Source organism: Rattus rattus, chromosome 8 (assembly GCF_011064425.1).
Source record: "Rattus rattus isolate New Zealand chromosome 8, Rrattus_CSIRO_v1, whole genome shotgun sequence".
Classification (NCBI taxonomy): domain Eukaryota; kingdom Metazoa; phylum Chordata; class Mammalia; order Rodentia; family Muridae; genus Rattus; species Rattus rattus.
In genome coordinates this window covers 105,436,480-105,456,678 of record NC_046161.1, presented here as the reverse complement: position 1 = coordinate 105,456,678, position 20,199 = coordinate 105,436,480, and the positions used below count along the sequence as shown (strand labels likewise).

General features: G+C 48.2%; 1 protein-coding gene and 1 non-coding gene across 2 annotated transcripts in view; one reads left to right on the top strand and one right to left on the bottom strand.

Annotated features, from left to right (window-relative positions):
• Positions 1-311: 311 nt before the first annotated feature.
• Cmtm8 (CKLF like MARVEL transmembrane domain containing 8) overlaps positions 312-20,199 on the top strand; it is a 55,029-nt gene continuing 35,141 nt past the window's right edge. Inside the window, exon 1 of the mRNA XM_032911016.1 lies at positions 312-861. Coding sequence (XP_032766907.1) covers positions 715-861 — 147 coding nt within the window. The 5' untranslated portion in view covers positions 312-714. The remainder of the gene's footprint in view (positions 862-20,199) is intronic.
• LOC116908323 lies at positions 6,887-6,993 on the bottom strand. Its single transcript, XR_004388880.1, has one exon. It is a non-coding gene; the product is annotated as a U6 spliceosomal RNA (small nuclear RNA).

Sequence of the window (20,199 nt, the reverse complement as noted above, 5' to 3'; positions counted from 1 at the left end):
TCATTCCCGGGCGATTAAGTTGGTTCCTCAAATTGTTTCCAACAGGAGAGGCAGGAAACAGAGCCTGGCTTTGGTGGCAGCTGCAGCGGAGTGGGTGAGGGCTGCCCGAGTGGCCTCTCATCGATCCCCGGTCTAGGTCTGGTTGGGTCACAATTCTAGCCTTCCTCCCCCATCCGCCTGGTTGTCTGAGTCCGGGAGCCTCCACGTCCCTGGAGGCCTGGGTTTCCTTAAGAGGCCCTGTTGTTGCCAGTCCGGCCAGGTGGGAGGAAGCTGGTCCAAGTCTGGTGGCCCTAGGTGGGCGGAGCCTGATTGCGGCCCGAGCTTGGAGAAGTGCGACCTGGAGGTGCCGCTCACCCTTAGCGACCCGGAGAGCTCTCAGTCCGCGGGAGACAGGTGCTGTGGCCGCGCGGCGGCGCCCCCGAGGGGAGGTCCCGGAGTGCCCGCCCTCACCCGCCTTGTCTACGCCCCTCCCCTTTTTCCCCTCCCCCGCCGTCCGCAGCCACCGGTCGCCAGCGATCCCGCTCCCGGGTCCGGGAGCAAACCCGGAGTGCGCGCGTCGACGTGTGGGGACACTCGCTGACCTGACCCTGGGGAATCACCCGGGTTTGCCCGCTTCCCATCAGCCGCGATTCTCTGGCCTGCGACCCTGAGCCCAGGGAATTCATTTTGTGGGGGTAGGGTCCCCGGGGACCCGGGCCAGCTCCCGGCGCGACCATGGAAGAGCAGCAGCGCGGGCGCTCGCACACGGTCACCACCACTTCCAGCTCCTTCGCGGAGAACTTCTCTACCACCAGCAGCAGCTTCGCTTACGACCGAGAGTTCCTCCGCACCCCGCCAGGGCTCCTGATCATAGCTGAGATCGTAAGTGTCGGGCCCGGCCGGGCCGGGCTGGGCCGGGCGGAGGGAGGCAGGTGGACTGGGCTAGCTCGCGCGCCTCCAGCTCCGCCCACCGAGCTGGCTCCGGTCTTCCCGCGGACTCCGGGAACACTCTTGAGCTCAGCTTCGACTTCTTTGTAAAGTGTAAAACTCACATCCAGGTTCTTTCGCCTGAGGCTCTCTTGGGGACCGGGGTCGTGACCCTCAGGATGTCTGTTGTGGGAGGCATCCCAGCTTTTGCTGTTTTCGTTCGACGGTGATGGCCTTTCCTGAGAGCCGGATACTTTGGTGGGCACTTATTGATCATGGGTGTCCAGAATACCTAGGGCCTACCTCACCTGATCTCCACGTGCATGGGTCCCTAAAAACAAAACTTTTCTCAAACTGACCCTTCCAAAGTGCTGGGCTGGAACCCAGAGCTTCACGTGCCAGTCGGATGCTCTACCTCTGAGCCGCACCCCCAGTTCTAAACGTTTTCCTGAGTTATAAAGGAGAGAGCTTTTTCATAATTGTCTTCCTGTAGTCAAATTGAGATGAATCAAGAACATTTCCCTGAATAAATCTGAGAATCTCGGACTCTTTGAGATCTTGAGAACCGCTGTACTGGACCCGAGTACATCCTGGTGGGGGCTGGGCACGTGCCTCGGAGGGAGGCTGGGCTTGTACATGCTGTTCCTGGGAAGCCGGGCCTTCCGCCTGGAGTTCTGTTGACTACTTGTGGCGGCCACGATCTATTGTCTTCGCCCTCTGCCAGGGTGTCAGTCCTGAAGAGGCTTCTGAGTTTGTGTGGTCCCTGAAGCGCTCTCCTGTGAAGGTGGTTGCAAGTAAGCTTATTTTACACGCGAGGAAACTGAGGTTCAGAGAGGGGAAGGAAGTTTATAGTGGTGGAGCTGAGATTCAAACCCACGCCTACCTTTTTCTTGCTTTCTACTCTTACCTGCTAAGGAGTGTCGACTCCCATAGTCTAATAGGAGTCCCCCTTCTGTTGTATCTCGGACCCAAGGAAGCTTTTGTAAAACTCAAATCCAGCCCAAATGAAAGCTAGAGGGGCAGGGGGCGGGGAGGGGGGTCGTGGTGTACAGTGACTGAGGCGTACATGAACCCTCTGAGAAACCTTCAGCAGTCCCTGTGTGGATGCCAGGAGCTTGCTGGAGCGTGCGCAGATGCACCCCAGACCCACCCAATCAGCTTCCACAGAAAGTTGGGAACGTGTTGGCTTAGCTCATCTCCAAAGTGGTTAGCCCAGGCAGCCCCGAGGGTATCTGCAGCCCTATACAGTCACAGAGCAAGGCCTGACCTGGCGTAAAGAGCTCTACAAATATTTGCTCTATGAGTGAGGGAGTTGGCAAGCTCTCCTGCTCCAGCAAAGCAAACAGACGCTCAAGAGACTGATCTGGGGCTTCTGCGGGATGGCTCGGACCACCACCACTTTGCATGCTCTCTGTGACGCACTTTCAGAAAACATGAAAGCAAAAGAACTGTAAAGGACCCTTCATCTACCGTTCATGGGTTGCCATGGGTCTATAGGCTGCGGAGAGCTAGCTCCTTAGTACGGTTTTGGGTTTTGGTGTATGTGTGGGCATGCGTGGCTATGTTCATCCTGGTGTGGTGGATTCCTGAGAGAGACCTGCGAATGTCTTCATATTTCCCTTCTTTATTTGGGAGGGGGCGTGGCCCGTGGAGGTCAGAGGACAATGGCAGTCTATTCGCTCCTTCCGCCAGGTTATCCCTGGGATTTGAAGCACGTTGTCAGAATAGGCGGCAAGCATCTTTATCCATGGAGCCGTCTTACCAGCCCTCCACCTTAGTTTTTGCGATACAATCTCTCACTGAACCTGAGCGTTTAGTTGAGCCTCTGAGATCCACTTGTCTCAAACCCCGAACCCCGGCATTATAGACATGTACCAACACACCCGGATTTCTACATGGGTGTTGGGAATCAAACATCAGGAGTCAAATCATCCCTGAGCTGGCAGTGGTGGTGCACGCCTTTAACCCCAGCACTTAGGAGGCAGAGGCAGGTGGATCTCTGTGAGTTCAAGGCCTGTCTAGTTCACAGAGTTCTAGGATAGGCAGAGCTACACAGAAAAACCCTGTCTCAAAAAATACCAAAGTAAGTAGGTAAATAAATAGCCAAATCAGGAAAATGCAAATTTCTCTCTCTGTCTCTATACCTGATGGTAGCCGTGTTTAGATCTCTTGGAGATTTCTTATTTTATTCTGTTTATCTGGCAGGCATGGGTGTGGAGGTCAGAGGTCAGTATGAGGGGGATCAGTTCTCAGTGCAACGTTGGTCCCTGGGATTGAAGGGTCTTCCCGGTCAGCACCTTCACTGCTGAGCTACCTCGCTGTCTCTGAATAAGATGTTCATGGTATTGCTTCTTGGAGCTGGTTGCTGATCTTAGAAACTGTGCCCCCAAAAGGATGAAGCCTTGGCGTCTTAGACCATGATAGTTTGAGTAAGATGTCCCCTGTTGTCTCAGATATTTGGAAATTTGATTCCCAACTTGGAGTCTTAGAAGGTGTAGCCTCGTTGCAGGATGCACCAGAGGTGAGTTTTAGCCTGGGGCCATTCCCAATTGTTTCTGCTTGAGGTTGAAGATGTGAGACCTCAAACTTCCTGCCTCTGTCACCACACCTTAGCTCTGCCATTATGGGGGCCTAACCAAATCAACTCTTCTATAAGTTGCCATAGTCATGTGATTTATCACAGCAAAAGAAAAACAATACATGGACCACTGAAGTCCAGCACTGCCTGTTTTCCATGATAGCCATCAGGTGGCTTGGGCTAGACCAGTACCAGTTGACCTATGACTTGGCAAACACCTCACGACTGACTGACCCATAGGGTAACTTAGATGGAAGTAGAGGTCAGGAGTTCAAGGTCATCCTTGGTTACATAAGTTCCAGGGCAGCCTGTGCTGAAATGAGAACCTTTCTCAAAAGAAAAGGTTAATTCCAACTCATTAATCCCAACTCATCTCCCCATCCCATTAGAATGTTCTTTTTCTGTATAACCGTCATAGTGACATGGCTTTGTGTGAAGATCTTTTCTTCCTGCACACGGAGTACCTGGTATGTTCTCTCAAATAAGGAAAACATAATTTTTAAAAATTGGTTTATTGTTCTAGTCCTTCCACTTCAAAACATTTTTTAAAGACTTATTTGTTTGTTTTATGTATATGAGTACATTGTCACTGTGTTCAGACACAGCAGAAGAGGGCATCAGATCTCATTACAGATGGTTGTGAGCCACCATGTGGTTGCTAGGGTTTGAACTCAGGACCTCTGGAAGAGCAGCCAGTGCTCTTAACCACTGAGCCATCTCTCCAGTCTGTCTTTCCATTTAAAAAAAATAAAAACCTCCTCTTATACTTTATCCTCATTATGTGTGGTCTGCTGTTTACACTTTTTTTAAAGTTTACTTATTGATGTGTGTGCATGTGTGTGGGAGGGTGGGTGGGTATATGTGCATGTGTGTGTGAACGAAGAGGCCTAGTGTGTCCTCTGTCACTTTCCCTATCTCTTTGAGGCAGGGTCTCTCCCCGAATCTAGGGGCTTGCATTTTCTCAGCTAGGCTAGAAGCCAGTGGCCCTCCTGCCTCCATGCCCTCCCGACCTGGGTTACAGGTATGTGTGCAGGTGCATTGCCAGCTTGTTACATGGTAGCCCTGGAATCCAAACTCCCAGTCCTCTTCACTGCTCAGCAAGAGCACTGAGCCATCCCTCCAGCCCTAATTTGCATGGCTGCTTTGGTGGTTTGAATATGCATGACCTGGGGAGCAGCACTATTATGAGGCGTGGCCTTGTTGGAGGAAGTGTGTAATGTGGGGTGTGGGCTTTGAGACACTCTGCTCCTTGGCTTCCTTTGAATGAAGATGTAGCACTCTCAGCTCCTCCTGCACCATGCCTGCCTGGACACTGCCATGCTCCTGCCTTGATGATAAAGGACTGAACCTCTAAACCCATAAGCCAGCCCCAATTAAATGTCCTTATAAGAGTTGCCTTAGTCATGGTTTCTGTTCATGGCAGTAGAGCTGTAACTAAGACAGATGCTGTGACAGTTTTGCAGGATTTCCAGTGTTCTCTCACCCCTGCACTGGACGGTGAACATGCTTCTGGCTCTGGCTAACAGGACGAGGCACAGTAGCTGATCTCCCCGTTATCTATCCAGCTGGCTAAAGAGCATAGATTTATGTTATTTGTGAACATTCTGAGGGCACCTCCCCTCAGAGCTCTGCTGCTTCACGTTGTCATCGGTGGTGCGTGCCATTTGTGTGCAAGCAAGGAGGACCGTGTGAATTCAAAGTGCTGAGGATCACCTGAAATGACATGCCATGTGAGGGACTGAATTCAGATTCCCCAGAACCCATGACAAGCCAGACTCGGTAGGGTGTGTCTGTGACGTTGACACTCCTGCAGTGGGACAAAAGGAGGAGGCTCTCCAGAAACTCTCAGGCTGGCTCGCCCGTAGTATACGTAGCTTCAAACAACAAAGAAACCTGCCTCAAACAAACTGGATACAAGGTGGTAACCTGTGCACATCCATATTCAGGAACATGCTGACATACATCATACGCTGTAACACCTCTCCCTTCCTCTTTCTGCCCATGCATGCTTTTGATCGTGCTCCCCCCCCGCTGTGTGTGTGTGTGTGTGTGTGTGTGTGTGTGTGTGTGTGTGTGTGTGAGCGCAGTGGCTAGAAGAGGGCATTGGGTCCCTTGGGTCTGGTGTTTCACATACCCGTGAACCTCCTGACGTGGGTACCGAATTCCAGTCCCAAACAGTGAGCATCCTTAACCTCTGAACGGTCTCTCTAGCCCCACATGCTTTATCCTAAGATACTTACTTGTTCACAAGTTAGCATCTGGATCGAGATGCGGCTGTTTCTTTTTTGAATATCATGAAGTATGGTGACTGTCTGCAGATGGAGGACCGTGGGTGTGTTTCTGACATCTGCCATCCCATTCCTTAAGACATACCTGCTTCCCTTCGTTGCAAAAAATGACTTCTGTTTGAACCTTTAAAAAATGAAATAATTGGCTGCCGGGGTCAGGGGGAGTGCCTGTAGCTCAACCTACTAGCACTCGAGGTTGTGCCGTGGTAACTATGTCGAAACCAAATTATAGGGGTTTCTTTTGCAGTTTTGCTACAAGCTAGTAACAGCCCAGTGCGTGACCTGTGTGAATTGGAGGATGCCGCAATCTTGTAACTATTACCAGCACTTGAAACAGAATCAAGGAGATTGCAACAATGTCAGTCTCGGTTAATTGAATCCTTCCTGGTATTGGTGCCTTTCAAATGAAGTGTGGCATCCATGCAATGGTGTTAAGTCCCCTTTTATTTACTTAACCGCACGAGCAAACTTAGCCTCGGCCACACGGATTGGGTGGACTGAAGGCTGGCATCTAAGTCACCATTTTGTCAGCCCTTTGCAAAAGAGGGAGGGGTCATTTCCCTTTCACAGACGTCTTTAGAGGAAAAAACTAAAAGAGGCCAGCCAGTGAGGAAAAAGAAGCTTTCAAGAGATGAACTGTCCACCCCCACCTCCACCCCGCCCCCCCACCTCCGCCAACACACACAGACACACGCAGGTGTGGTGCCCTTCTGCATCTAAAGTGGGGAGCGTAGTGAAGTGGTAATTGTCATAATGCAGGGGATTCTACTGCTTGGCTAATGCCCCATGCAGGCTGGGGATTGCCAATGCCTTGAAATTGGTGGGACAATTCCAGCACAAAGAATCGCTGGGGCCCTACTGTTCTATGGTGAGCCATTATCTGCGTTTTGGGGTACACTGTCCTGGAATTTCATGAGTTATACGCTACTTATCCATAATTTTTAAAAAACATGAACAACTCTTTCTTCTGTGGCTATGGTGGAGAGTGGATTGTCCACTGAACACAATCTGATCACCTAGGAACAAGCCGCTGGCTGTATATTCGGAGGGACTTTTTGATTGGGTTAATTGTGATAGGAAAGCTCACCCCAAGTGGGCTGGGATCCTCAACTGAATTAAAAGGAGAACACAATTGAATTTGCACATCATCCTTGTGCAGGGACCATGCTAATCTTCGCTGTATCTGCCCAATTTTACTCCATGTGCTCCCGAAGCGAGCACATGCCCTGTTTCTTGCTGACACTGAATACCTTTTCCCATAGGTGGTTATCCCCATTTGTTTAAAGATTATTTTATTGTTAGTGTGTGTCACCTGTGTCTGTGAACAGGATTGCACACATGGGCCCAGGTGTCCTCACCAGTCAGAGGCATCAGTTCTCCTGGAGCTGGAGTTCCAGGTAGTTGTGAACCACCCGCAGTGGGTGCTGGGAACTGAACTCTGGTCCTTGGCAACAGCAGCAGGCGCTCTTAACCACTGAACCAGCTCCCCAACCTGCTGTGTATATTTTAAAAATTATATACTTTCATAATTTTATATGATGTACTTTGATCATATTTGCTCCCCAACCAACCCCTTTCTCTTTTTCTGTTTCTTTTCTTCATTCACTTATTACTTATTCCTCCCACCTTTTTTTTTTTTTTTTTTTTGATTTTGTGAGACAGGGTCTCATCATGTAGCCCTGGCTACACCGAAACTTACTATGTAGACCAGGCTAACCTAGAAATAGAAGAGACCCACCTATGTGTGTCTGCCTTGGGAGTTTTGAGACTAAAGGAGTGCACCACCGTGTGTGACGCCCTTACTCAAGGCATTAAAGCATTTTTATTATATGAATTTTAAAAATTCCACCTTTTAAAATATCCTTTATTATATGAATGTACATAATTCATAAGTATCATATTCTCCCTGACCAATTTGCTTTTGTCTTTTAAAAAATATTTATTTTGTTATTTTCTGCGGCAGGTGTTTTGCCGGCATGTCTGTTTGGGCACCACAAGTATGTCTGCTGTCTGAGGAAGCCAAAAGGGAGCGTTAGGTGCAGTTAGAGTCAGCTGTGGGCTGCCATGTGGGTACAAGTGCCGTTACCCACTGAACCAACTCTTGGGGCCCCTTAATGGCCACACCATACCCCAGAAGCATACAGGCTACAACGGGTCACATGTGTGTTTGTTTTCTTCCTCGAACGACATCTTAGCAAATATCCTTTAAGCTAAATGAATCTCTCTGGCCTGGTGGTTATGGCACACGCCTTTAATCCCAGCACTTGTCAGGCAGAGGCAAGCAGATCTCTTGAGCTTGAGGCCAGCCTGATCTGTAGAGCGAGTTCCAGGACAGCCAGGGTACACAGAGAAACCCTGTCTTGGAAAAAACAAAACAAAACAAAAAAAAGCAAACAAAAAAGAATCTGTCTCTAGATCATTTTACTCTTAGCCTAGTTAGAATTAATTTTAAAGGATGAGGGAATGGCGGTGCGTGCCCTTTGTAAGGGGTGTCTGTGTGAGCATGGGGAAGGGGTTATTTCCTTGAGCTAGGGCAATTGAGCATGGGCTACACCATTAAGGAAAAGGACACCCGACCCCAGCCACTCTTAGCTACCTATGGCTCCTTAAGGAGGGGTGGAGCCTTTTGAGCTGTGGTGGAATAGTTTTGGGCATTCATTAAGCAGGTAGGCACGGCTGCTGTTGGGTTGTAGGAACAACAGCCGTGTCACATTCAGGACACAGCGTTTTGCAGCTCTCTTCCCTGTCCTGTGGCCCTTCCCCCTCCTCCGCAGTTTCCTGGGCCTTGGAAACAATGTTGCAGATGTCCCACTTAGGGCTGAAGTAAGGTAGCAAGTCCATTTAGCAAAGTAACAATAGTAGGCTCACCCCCAGGGACTATGTCCACCCTAGGCATGATTTTGTGACCAAGTTTATAGTGCCAGGCACAAATTCCTGGCTTTATTGAGATATGACTCATTTGTAAAGTTGACCTTTTGTAAGGTGTACAATTCAGAGGATCATAGATGATTATAGGTTTAGACAAACAATCCCCATTAGCTAATTAGAACTTTACCTCATTAAAGAGACTGCACCTGCGAGCAGTCACTCCCCATTCTCCCCATTCATCTGCTTAAGGGGAAATTGCTAACCTACTTTCTGTCTCTGTGGATTTGCCTGCTCTGCGTGTTACACGCAAATGGAGTTCTCCCCATGTTCCTTACTCCTCGATGGCTGTCACTTAGCATCATGCTTCCAAGAATCATTCATGCGGTCAATGAAACACTTGTTGCACAAGCATGAGAGTCTGGGTTCAGATCGCCAGCACCCACATAAAAAGCTGGGTGAGGTGGCGTGTACCTGGAACCCAAGAACTATCGGGGAGAGACAAGGGGATCACTAGGCTTACTGGCCCGTTGATGAGATCCAGGTCTAATGAGACAGAGACCCTGTCTCAAAAAAACCAGGGTGTAACGCAGTAGAGGAAGACATCTGAAGTCAACCTCCGACTTCTCCATGTGTACATGGCACACGCATGCACAACACAAACACACACACACACATGACTCCAACTGAAATCAAAAGATATATTCATGCTGCATAGTGTGTATTTTACTAGTTTTGTAGTCAAGCGCTATTCTGTTTCCTCATATACAAGATTTTGTTTATGACATGTGCCAGACATTTGAGTTGCTTTCTGTATTTTGACCATTATGAGTAAAGCTACTGTGAACCTTACTGGACAAACTTCTTCAAAAGACATGTTCTTTTTGATTCTTTTAGCTAAAGAAATGGAATCACATAAGGTGACTCAGCTTAATGTCTTGAGACTTCAATAGACTGTTCCCAAAGCAGGCGGACTACTGGGTATCCCGTGAAGGACGTGGGAGTTTCATTTCTCACCAGGATGTACTTTGAGTCTAGCAACCCTGTTGGGTATGAAGTGATTTACCATTGTGAGTTTGGCTCGCTTTGCCTTGGTGACCAAAAACACTGAGCAATTTTCCTCTGTGTGTGTGTGTGTGTGTGTGTGTGTGTGTGTGTGTGTGTGTGTGTTTTGAGAAATGTCTATTTAAATCCTTTGCTGTTTGGAAAATGATTTGCTTGTGTGCATATGAGTGTGCCTGTGTGGATGTGCATGTTGCTGTAGGGAGTGGACATGTCACAACTGTGTGAACAGAGGCTACAGAACAAGTTTTTTTTTCTTTTTTTTTTTTCTTTTCTTTTTTTCAGAGCTGGGGACCGAACCCAGGGCCTTGTGCTTGCTAGGCAAGTGCTCTACCACTGAGCTAAATCCCCAACCCCACAGGACAAGTTTTAATGTTCACCGTCCACCTTGTTTTGAGACAGGGTCTCCCTTTGGTCAGGACCTTGTACAACAAGCTAGTGTGGCTGACCACTGACCACTGGGAATCCTTCTGTCTCTGCCTCCCCAGCTCTGGAATTGCAAGCAAGTATTACCAATGGAGGCTTTTATCCCCCTCCTAAATCTAAATCCTTCAAGCGCTTTACTGACTATTTCCCCAGGCCTGGGTAACTTTTATCTTTTCTCTCATACCCTGTGGTAAATTCCTTAACAGATCCACGCCTTGAAAACGTTTTCTCCTTGGCTGAAGTGGTTTTTTTTTTTTTTTTTTTCTTTTTTTCGGAGCTGGGGACCGAACCCAGGGCCTTGTGCTTCCTAGGCAAGCGCTCTACCACTGAGCTAAATCCCCAACCCCGCCAAGTCCTCTTTTAAGGCTAGAAACAGAAAAGTCCTCTTGGCAAAAACAGCACTTAGTAGGTGATAGCCTAAAATCCAGGATTCCCAAGGTCGATGGGAACAAGGGACTGTGGGTAAGAAGCTGCTCTTAATTTTCCCCCTAAAAATCAAATCTCCCAGCAGCTGAGGCAGGGGCAATCATGAGTTTGAAGCCACCCTGGGCCAGATACTTCGACTTTGTCATAAATAAGTAAGTAAGCAAGTAAGTAATCACATGAGCTCTGGGGAGTAAGTTCGTAAAGCTTTGTGTATCCACACCTGACTTGCTTTGCTGGGGGCTCAGATGAGCATTTAGGTGGTTTTTTGGATTGTTGTGTTTTACTTTTTAATTTATGTTTATGTGTATAGTTATTTTGTCTGCATGTCTTTTTTCTTATTTTTTTTTTTTTTTTTACATTTAAACTGTTTGTTTGTTTGTTTGTTTTTTCTTTTTTTCGGAGCTGGGGACCGAACCCAGGGCCTTGCGCTTCCTAGGCAAGCGCTCTACACTGAGCTAAATCCCCAACCCCGAGGTGGTTTGTTTTTCTCTCACTTTTCTCGATAGCAGTTTCTGACGCACACAGGGTATTCCATGAAGTTTTGTTTTATTCTTATAGGATTATTTCTTTTTCTCTTATGTGTAAGAGTGTTTGCCTGCCTGTATGTGTGTGCACTGTGTATATACCTGCAGAGGCCAGAAGAGGGTGTCCGATCCCTTGGAACTGGAAATACGGGTGGTTTGAGTGGGTACTGGGCGCTGAATCTGGGTCTCCTGAAAGAGCGGCCAGTGCTGTCCCTGGCAGCCATATCTCCAGGGCGCAGTTGTTCCTTTTGTTGTATGTGTATTTTGTCATTTCCAGGAAAGCCTAATTAAGTCACAGAGGTCCACTCCTGTGTATATCCCCCCCCGCCCGTTAGTTTTATACTTTTAGATCTTAAATTTATGTCTGCGATTCGTTTTCATTTTAAAAATCTCTCTAGATAGATAGATAGATAGATAGATAGATAGAGTATGAGGTAAAGATTTCACTTCGTTTTTTTACCTATAGCTGTCCCGTTGTCCCAGCAACACTTGTGGACAAGTTGCCTCCGTCAGCCTAGATTCTGTATCTCTCATATGACTTGTGCTTAGTGGCGGGGAGTGTATATTTGTCTGCTCGTTTGTCACACACAGTGCCTCTTTTGTCCCAGGATGGCCTCAACTCACTGTGTGGCCAAGGAGATCCAACTCCTGAGTGCTGGGATTCCAGGCATGTACACTCGGGTCACATGATGCTGTGGCTAGAACCCCACGTGCTAGGCAAACAGCCTACCAACTGAGCTACACCTCCAGTCCTTCTTCGTGGTTTTGTTTGTTTGTTTAATAATTTATTTTATTTTATGTGCATTCATGCAAGGGTGTCGGATCTTCTGGAACTGGAGTTACGGACAGTTGTAAGCTGCCACGTGGGTGCTGGGAATTGAACCCTGGTCCTTTGGAAGATCAGCCGGTGTTCTTAACAACTGAGCCATCCTCTCCGGCCCCACCCCTCCTCTTTGTTTTTGAAGCCTCCCAATGTAGTGCAGGCCTCAGTTGTCCATCTTCCTCCCTCAACCTCCCAAGTGCTACTATGTAGCGCCTCCACACCTAACAGGGTCTGGACATCAAAGAATCTTAAAGGTTAAAAGCTACACTGGGCGCTCAGCAGTTGCTGTGCACTCAGGAGGCGGAGGCAGGTGGATCTCTCCGAGTCTGGTCTATAGAGTGAGTTCCAGGGCTACACGGAGAAACCCTGTCTCAAATAAACACCCAAAACAGCAGCAACAAAACCAAAATAAATACATACACAAATAAGCAAGCAGGCCTAGAGTGAGAAACCGAGAGACCTGTGTGTTTTACCATGCTCAGTCTATTTAGACTTTGTAAACGATTAATAGGATGATTTAGCTACGGTCATGAGTGGTGCAGCTTTGAAGCCACAGTGGAAAGATGACGTCACCTTTCATTACTAGAAGGCTTGAGTCAAAGAAAGCCTGAAAAGTCACCGGCTGACTGATTTTTTTTCCCAGAGGTCTGAGCTTATGACCTGTGTCAAGAAACAGGCCAATCTCCAACCTCATTCCTTATCTCATCTGCACTTTCCTTCCCATATCCCAGCTCTAATTATAAGAGGTTCCACCTTACGGGTATGGGGCGGGGGGTGTGATTCAGAGGAGAATACTGTGTTTATTTAAAAGTCTATCTTGTTTCCAGAGACAGTTATAGGCGGCACAGATGTCTTTACATTGAAGCTGTAAACAGCTTTACATTTACACCACTACATTCCTGAGATCTCTGTGGAGAATAAATCTCGATTGGAAACATGAGCTTTGAGCAGCCTTGAAGGGGCCCCCAAAGGCAGACACATCAGAGGCAGCTCCTGGGTGGCCATCAGTGAAATCACAGCCAGGAGGGGAAATGTTGGTCTTATCAGCTCTTGACTCCAGGTTTGCCTCCGGTCTGTGAAGCCATGTCCTTCTGTCTCACAAGGTGAAGCGTTCCCTTAAGAGTTAGAGATGTTGGTAGATGTCTAGACTAGCTATTCCGAATGGTCTCCTGGGTTTTGTGGCTCAGAGAGCTTGCTGTGCAAACATCAAGATCAGAGTTCAAATCCTCAGTGTCTATATAAGGAGCTGGCTTCTGGAACCCTAAGCTGTAGGTAGGGTTAAGGGGGAGAGGAAAGACAGGAAGCTTGCTGGCCACCAGTCTAGCTCCATGGTCAGTGAGAGACCCTGTCTCGGAGAATAAGGCGGAGAGTGGCGAAGCAGGACACCTGGACTCCTCTGGCCTTAGTGGCCATCCCTGAATGCATGTGTGTACAGATAGCACATGTGTGCCCCCTCCCAGGAACTTAGATCCAAAGGCTTTAAGTCTGATAGGACTTTCCAGTGGTTTCTTTTTTTTTCCTTCCTATTCCACATCATGAGCTAATTTCCCACTGCCTAGGAAGCTAATGCTGGATTTTTTTTTTTTTTAAACTCTATTATGTGATTACATTGAACTCAAAGGCGGGAGACCAGGGCTAGGTTAAATGGTATTGTGAGGCTGAGCGACACAAATTGTGTCCAGGAAATGGCTCAGGTGGGAGGTACCATGTGTGTTCTCTTTGTTCCCCATTTCCAAAAGCACTGGGGCTTGGCCGCCAGGGGTAATTTTCTGGACTCGTGCAAGTGAGGAGTAGGGTAGTATCTTTTCCTGGGCTCTCAGAGCAAGGTTCCTTCAACCCTCCCAATCTCGGGTAGCATAGACTGGCCTTAAACACCTCATGTTCCCTTCCCTACCTCCCAAGTTCTGGACTTATACAATCTCTGGCTCCTCCTTTTGCCTGTTTAACAACTGGCATGCCGTCAAGCATTAAGACCCATATATATTATGTGTGTGTTTGTATGTCTGTATGTCTGTATGTCTGTCTATGTGGGCCTGCGGGATGGCTCAGCAGGGAAAGGCACTTACTGCCTGTCTTGGGGTTACTGGTGCTGTGATATAAACACCATGACCCAAACAGCTTGGGGAGGAAAGGGTTCATTTGGTTTAAGAGCCCACATCACTGTTCATTATTGAAAGAAGTCAGGACAGGAACTCAACCAGGGCAGGAACCTTGAGGGGCTGATGCAGAGGCCATGGGGCAGTGCTGCTTACTGTCTTGCTTCACTTGGCTTGCTCAGTCTGCCTGTCAGCCCAGTGATGGCTCCGCCCACAGTGGGCGGGACCCTCCACCCATCAATCACTAATTAAGAAAATGTCCTACAGACTTGCCTACAGCCTATGTTACAGAGGCGTTTTCCTAACTGAGGATCCTCCTCTCAAATAACTATGGCTTGTGTCAAGATGATATAAAATTGACAAGCACACTGCCCGAGTCTGTTTGACCTGCTCACCTGACTCCTAGACAAAATGCAGCCCCCAGAACTGTAACTGGGATGTCATCTCAAGTTGTATGAACCCACTAACTCACAGAGGGTGTGGGCTTCAAATCCTGATCTACAAGAACCTTCCCTAAGGTTCTAGACTTCTAGAATATTCCAAATTATGGCCCCTCCCTCTCTCTCTCCTAAAAACAATCAAACAAGGGTCTCATCGTGTACCCCTGGCAACTCAAAATGTGGACCAGGTTGGCTTTGAACTCATAGCTCCTCCTGCCTCTGCCTCCCAAGTGCCATCATGGCCAGCTAAATGCAGCTTTATGGACTTATAGATCTGCTGAGGGACCTCAGAGATCCCTCCTCTCTAAGACCAGAGTCCCTTCCCCTCGATAAATGTGAAGTATTTCCTCTTGCATTGGTTATCAGAGCCACCTCCTCCCCTCTTATCCCACCCCCCCACAAGTGACCCCTGTCACTAAAGGAGAGATATCTTACCTGAGATCTTATCTCTGTTGGCCCTGGAAAAAAAAGCCTTTATTACCTAACACATTTCTGTTTAATCCCCTTTCTTACCTCGGGGAAGCGTTTTTCCTCCCTCTGTACCCAGAAGTTGAGCAAAGTCACAGCCTACAGAGCTGTTTTCCCCCTCAGTGCTTCATGCCTCAGTCCCCTCCACTGTTTCAGTTTTCTGAAAATCTTTCTTCCTCATTCTTGGGAGATAACGACTCAGGTCACACAACTCTAAATGGACAGTTTACCGGTAGTGCGTGGAAGGTGTCTTTCTTCTGTCTTCCGGGTTTGGTGGCTGACAGCCAAGTTGGTGATTAGTTGTAAACCAGAATTTCTTTCTGGTTTAATGCCTTCGCTTTTCTTTTTTCTTTTTCTTTTCCTTCGTCTTTGCAAACAACAGCAGCCTCGCTACAATGTGTCAAACGGGATTGTTTATTTACTCTTTGATTTGGAGTATTGTTCCGTCTATTGAAAAGACTCAGGCCCTGTTTCTCTTGAGTGTTTCTTTTTGGTCTGAGGTGTTTGTCTCACAGGGTGTCTTGGGAAGTCCAAGCTGACCCGGAGCTGAGTGTGTTGCCAATGGTGATTTTTTTTTTTTTTTTGGAGCTGGGGACCAACCTAGGGCCTTCATTGCTAGGCAAGTGCTCTACCACTGAGCTAAATCCCTCAACCCTCCAATGGTGATTTTGAACTCCTGACTTTCCTGTCTCAGCCTCTTAACTGCTGGGATTGCAGGTATGTGTTGCCGAGCCCATTACTAGCCAGGTTCTCTGGGCACACTGGGCATGATGTCGTTCCTGTTTGCCTCATCTCCTCCTGAAGTCAGCTACTCACCAGGTCCATGTCATCATCTGACCCCCCCCACACACACACACCCCACACACACCACACCCCCCTCACCCCCTTCCTTCTTCCTTCTTAAATTTCAAAGCCCTTTGTGGAGATCAGATAATTTTACCTAAGTGGTACAGGGACTGTTTTACTCAGGGTTTCTATCCCTGCACAGACATCATGACCAAGAAGCAAGCTGGGGAGGAAAGGGTTTATGCAGCTTACACTTCCACATTGCTGTTCATCACCAAAGGAAGCCAGAACTGGAACTCAAGCAGGGCAGGAAGCAGGAGCTGATGCAGAGGCCATGGAGGGATGTTACTTACTGGCTTGCTTCCCCTGGCTTGCTCAGCTTGCTCCCCTATAGAACACAGGACCACCAGCCCAGGGATGGCACCACCTACAATGGGCTGGGTCCTCCCCCTTGATCAGTAGTTGAGAAAATGCCTTACAGCTGGGTCTCGTGGAGACATTTTCTCAACTGAGGCTCCTTTCTCCTTCCAGCTTGTGTTAAGTTGACACTCGAAACCAACCAGTACAGAGACCTTGTTGTCTCAATCTCAGCCACATCCCCAAGCCTCCTGCATGCCTCTGTTAGTTCCAATGACCCTGTGCTTTCTTTGCTGCCTTCTGCCTTCTCACAGCTCTTGCCCGGTTCTAATACATTTGAGTTTTATATTTGTGTGCGTGTGTGTGTGTGTGCATGTGTGCCACACATATTTGGGTGCCCATGGAGGCCAGAAGACTGTCAAATCTTTGAAGCTGAAGTTGCGGGCAGTTGCGAACTGTCTGATGTGGGTGCCGGGAACTGCTCTTGCCCTAGAAGAGCCGAAAAATGCTGTAAATGGCGGAGCCACCTCCCCATCCCTTCAGGTCGGTTTCTGATACCCGATATACCTCACCATTCCCACACAGTGAGCTCTGGAGGTCGGGTCTCCCATGTCCTCTCTCTCTCCCTCTCATTTGGAGGAGCTGCTGGTCTGGGTGAACTCATTTAGGGCAGCTCCCGGGAAGAACTTCCTTAAGGAACTGCAGGCGAGCTTTTCACCTGCTGGCATTAGTTATTTATTTATTTACTCACTGAATAGGTAGCTAGCGTTTCCATGGTGCCGCTTTCCAGCCCTGTGGTTAAGAGAGAATTGTTTAATCTTGAAAAGAAAGCAGGGGTGTGCTGGAGAAGTAGCCCAGTTGGCAAGAGTGCTTCCCAAGCCTGTGCAGAGGGCCCGTTCCTTAGACTGCCATAGCCTATCGGAGTGGTGCAGCTCGGAGGCGGAGGCAGAGGGCCTCAAAGTTCAAGGTCATCCTTTGCTACATAAAAACATTCCTTCAGAATAATAATAATATAATAACAGTATTGCGAGCTGGGGGAGGAGGTAGAAAGGCGCAGAATTCACTCTGCTGACAACTCTGGTAGCTGCCTTTTGAGGGTGATCAGAATGGGCAGATAGATACTGTGTCCTCTGTCCCAAGCACAGGACTCTGCTTCCCTTGAGTTCATTGCCACTGTGTAAAAAACCAGCTATCAGAAGGTTTAGATTTCCCTTGGAAAACTGAACAGACGCACAATGCTGAGCCTGTAGTGATAATCTTAGACACAGGAGGGACGTGCCCTCTGCACTTTTAACAGATAGTTGGGCAAGCATCGTGTGTCGAAACAGAGGCCCGGTAAGTGGCCTAGAACAGGCCGAAACCTGTTTTTCCTCTTTTGACAGTCAAATCGCTGTGGCAGGTGGATGGCCACTATGTCAGACCCAGGGCTTCGTGGGTGCCACCAGTGACAGCTTGACTTTTCCTCTCTTCCCTCTGTAGGCACCCCGGCTGGCACAGCACTTTGCACCTAGCACACTAGTGATCAGTACTGTGTGCTGAGTACTTGCTGGAAGGCACACACTTCCTGACACCGTCACCGACATTCTTTTTAACTGTCCACCGTGAGGTAGTTGAGGACGGTGGAAATTTGGCTACGCTGGCTTAATTAAGATCACAAAGGAGGCTGATTTGCCTCGAAAGCTACTCGAAGCTGGGTTCATCGTGGCGGGGTTCAGCATGAGGTGCGGAGTTTACCTAGGAAGGCCGGATCTCTCAGGAAGTTACCTTTGTGGAGCATATGCCATCTCAATACCTGTATAGTTAGAACTTGAGGGGTTGTTTGTTTGTTTGTGACAGAGACTCACTGTCTATCACTGACTGGAACTAACTCTGTGATCTAGACTGACCTCAAACTTACAACAGACTGCCTCTACCTCCCCAGTGCTGGGATTAAAGGCTCACCCCATCACACTTGGCAGATGAGTTTATTTTTTCTTGGTGCTAAGTACAGAAGGAAGTCCTGGCCGATCTCGTTTGGTCACGTGGCTGTTTCTTCTGTTGGAGGTAGAAGACTCCCTACACCTGGGTCATCTGTTCATGGTTGTGGGGTAAACTATGTTCGCTGGAGAGAAGGAGAAACACACAAAGACCTGTGGCAACTCCTGGAGACAGGCTCCTCTGGTCTCCCAGAGACCACTGTGAGGCTTAAAGAAAAGAGCTTGTGAACTTGGCGACAACTGGAAGAAGCAGGAGGGGTCTAAATCCCTGCTTTATGACCCCCAGGTGGAGTCAAGTCTTGACTCAGTGGCTTCAGCTGTTTCTGCGGGGGAGGGGTTCATCATCCTGCCACCCCGACCTTTGTAAGGGGAAACCCTTGCTCCTGCATTTACCAGTCAGATTCTAGCAATTTCCTGCAACCTTGTCATAGCAAGACACTGAGTTCCAGTTTGACTCTAAGCTCTGTTTTCCCTGGAACTATTCTGGTGGCCACCCTTGAAAATAGTGCCCTTAGGGGCTGGAGAGATGGGTCAGCTGCTAAGAGCACATGTACATCCTAGAACCCACATGGTGCCTCACAACCATCTGTAACTCCAGTTCCAGAGGATCAAATGCCCTCTTCTGGCCTTCAAGGGCACTAGGCACACAAGTAGTGCACCTATATTGTGCAGGCAAAAAGCACCTATACGCCTTAACTCTGTGTGCATGCGTGCATGTGTGCATGTGTGCATGTGTGCACATGCTCGAATGTGAGTGTGTTCCCTCTAAACTGGCTAGGTAAGGTATTGAATAGCGTTGTCATAACAGAGGGCAGAGAGGCGAGAGGGGCTGACATAGAAATCTAGAATGGTCAGATGAAAGCAAAAGATGAAATGTTTTTCTCTGTCTCCATCCTCTTCTCCCCTTTCTCCCTGTCTCTCTCTCTCTCTCTTTCTCTCTCTCTCTCTCTGTTTCTCTCTCACACACACACACACACACACACACACACACCACACACTCAAACACCCAGTTTGAGAATCAAGGTATCAGGGGGAGTGAACTGCATAACAAATACATACATATACCATACATACATACATCATACATACACACACACATAACAGTAGGGAACTGTGTGCCCCTCTGGATTTTTAACTGTTTCCTTTTGCTATCTCTAGTCATTGGTTTGTTTGAGATTGGCTCTTCCTGTGTAGCCCAGGCTGCCCTCCATCTTGGAAGCTTCTTGCCTCACCGGGAAGTTGGGACCACAAGTGCACACACCGTCTGTGACTCTTACCCGTTCCTGGCCAGGAAGTATCGTTAGCTTGAGGTGGCTTCCGTGTCTCTTCTTTGTGAAACCTCGCTTCTAAAGCGCAGCCCCAGCGTGTAGAACATTGTGTTTACATGTCTCCATTCTACAGGACCTGGAGGTAAAAATATTTGGTTGAATGAGTTCTCCGTGCCAAAAAGGAAAAGGCCTGTCAATTGTTTGAGGGGAAAGTTTTGTTTTTTCCTGTCACTATTTTGGGAGCTCTCTGGTGTCTGGGCTGTTAGAGCCGAAAGATTCCACAGTGTCTTGAGCTTGGTTTTCAAGAAAGCTAGTGATAGGTGTAGGCTTAGCCTTCTCTCTCTTTTCTTCTTTTCTCTTTCTTTTTTTGGGACAAGACCACACTGTGTCCCAGGCTGTCCTGAAACTCACTAAATAGAACAGGCTCACTTCTGACTCACAGAATCTACCTGCCTCTGCCTTCTAAGTGCTGGTCCATGCCACCATGACTGGACCAGATGCAAATCTATGTGGCTTTTTCTTGTGAGGGAACAGTCGAAGCTGACCAGGGAGCCATGCCCTCAGAGGGCGCAGCTAATGTAGTCTGACTCTTTGCCCTCTGACCCAATGGAAGAACAAACACAGATCTCGTGGGGAGGAGAGGGAACGGTCCTTGAATCTTGCTCCCAGTGAAGTGTTGATTATATACTGGAGGTGGCTGGATTTTAGGTTGTGTACTAAAGGTAAAATGCAAGGGACTTGCTTTATACGTGAAGACCTGGTGCACACAGAAATAGTAAATATACAAGTGAATGTGGTCATTTGGGCTGTAATCTCAGCACTTGGTGAGCTGAGGCAGGGGGGTTGAGAGACTGAAGCCAGCAATAACAACAACGACAACAACAACAACAACAATAATACATAATAATAA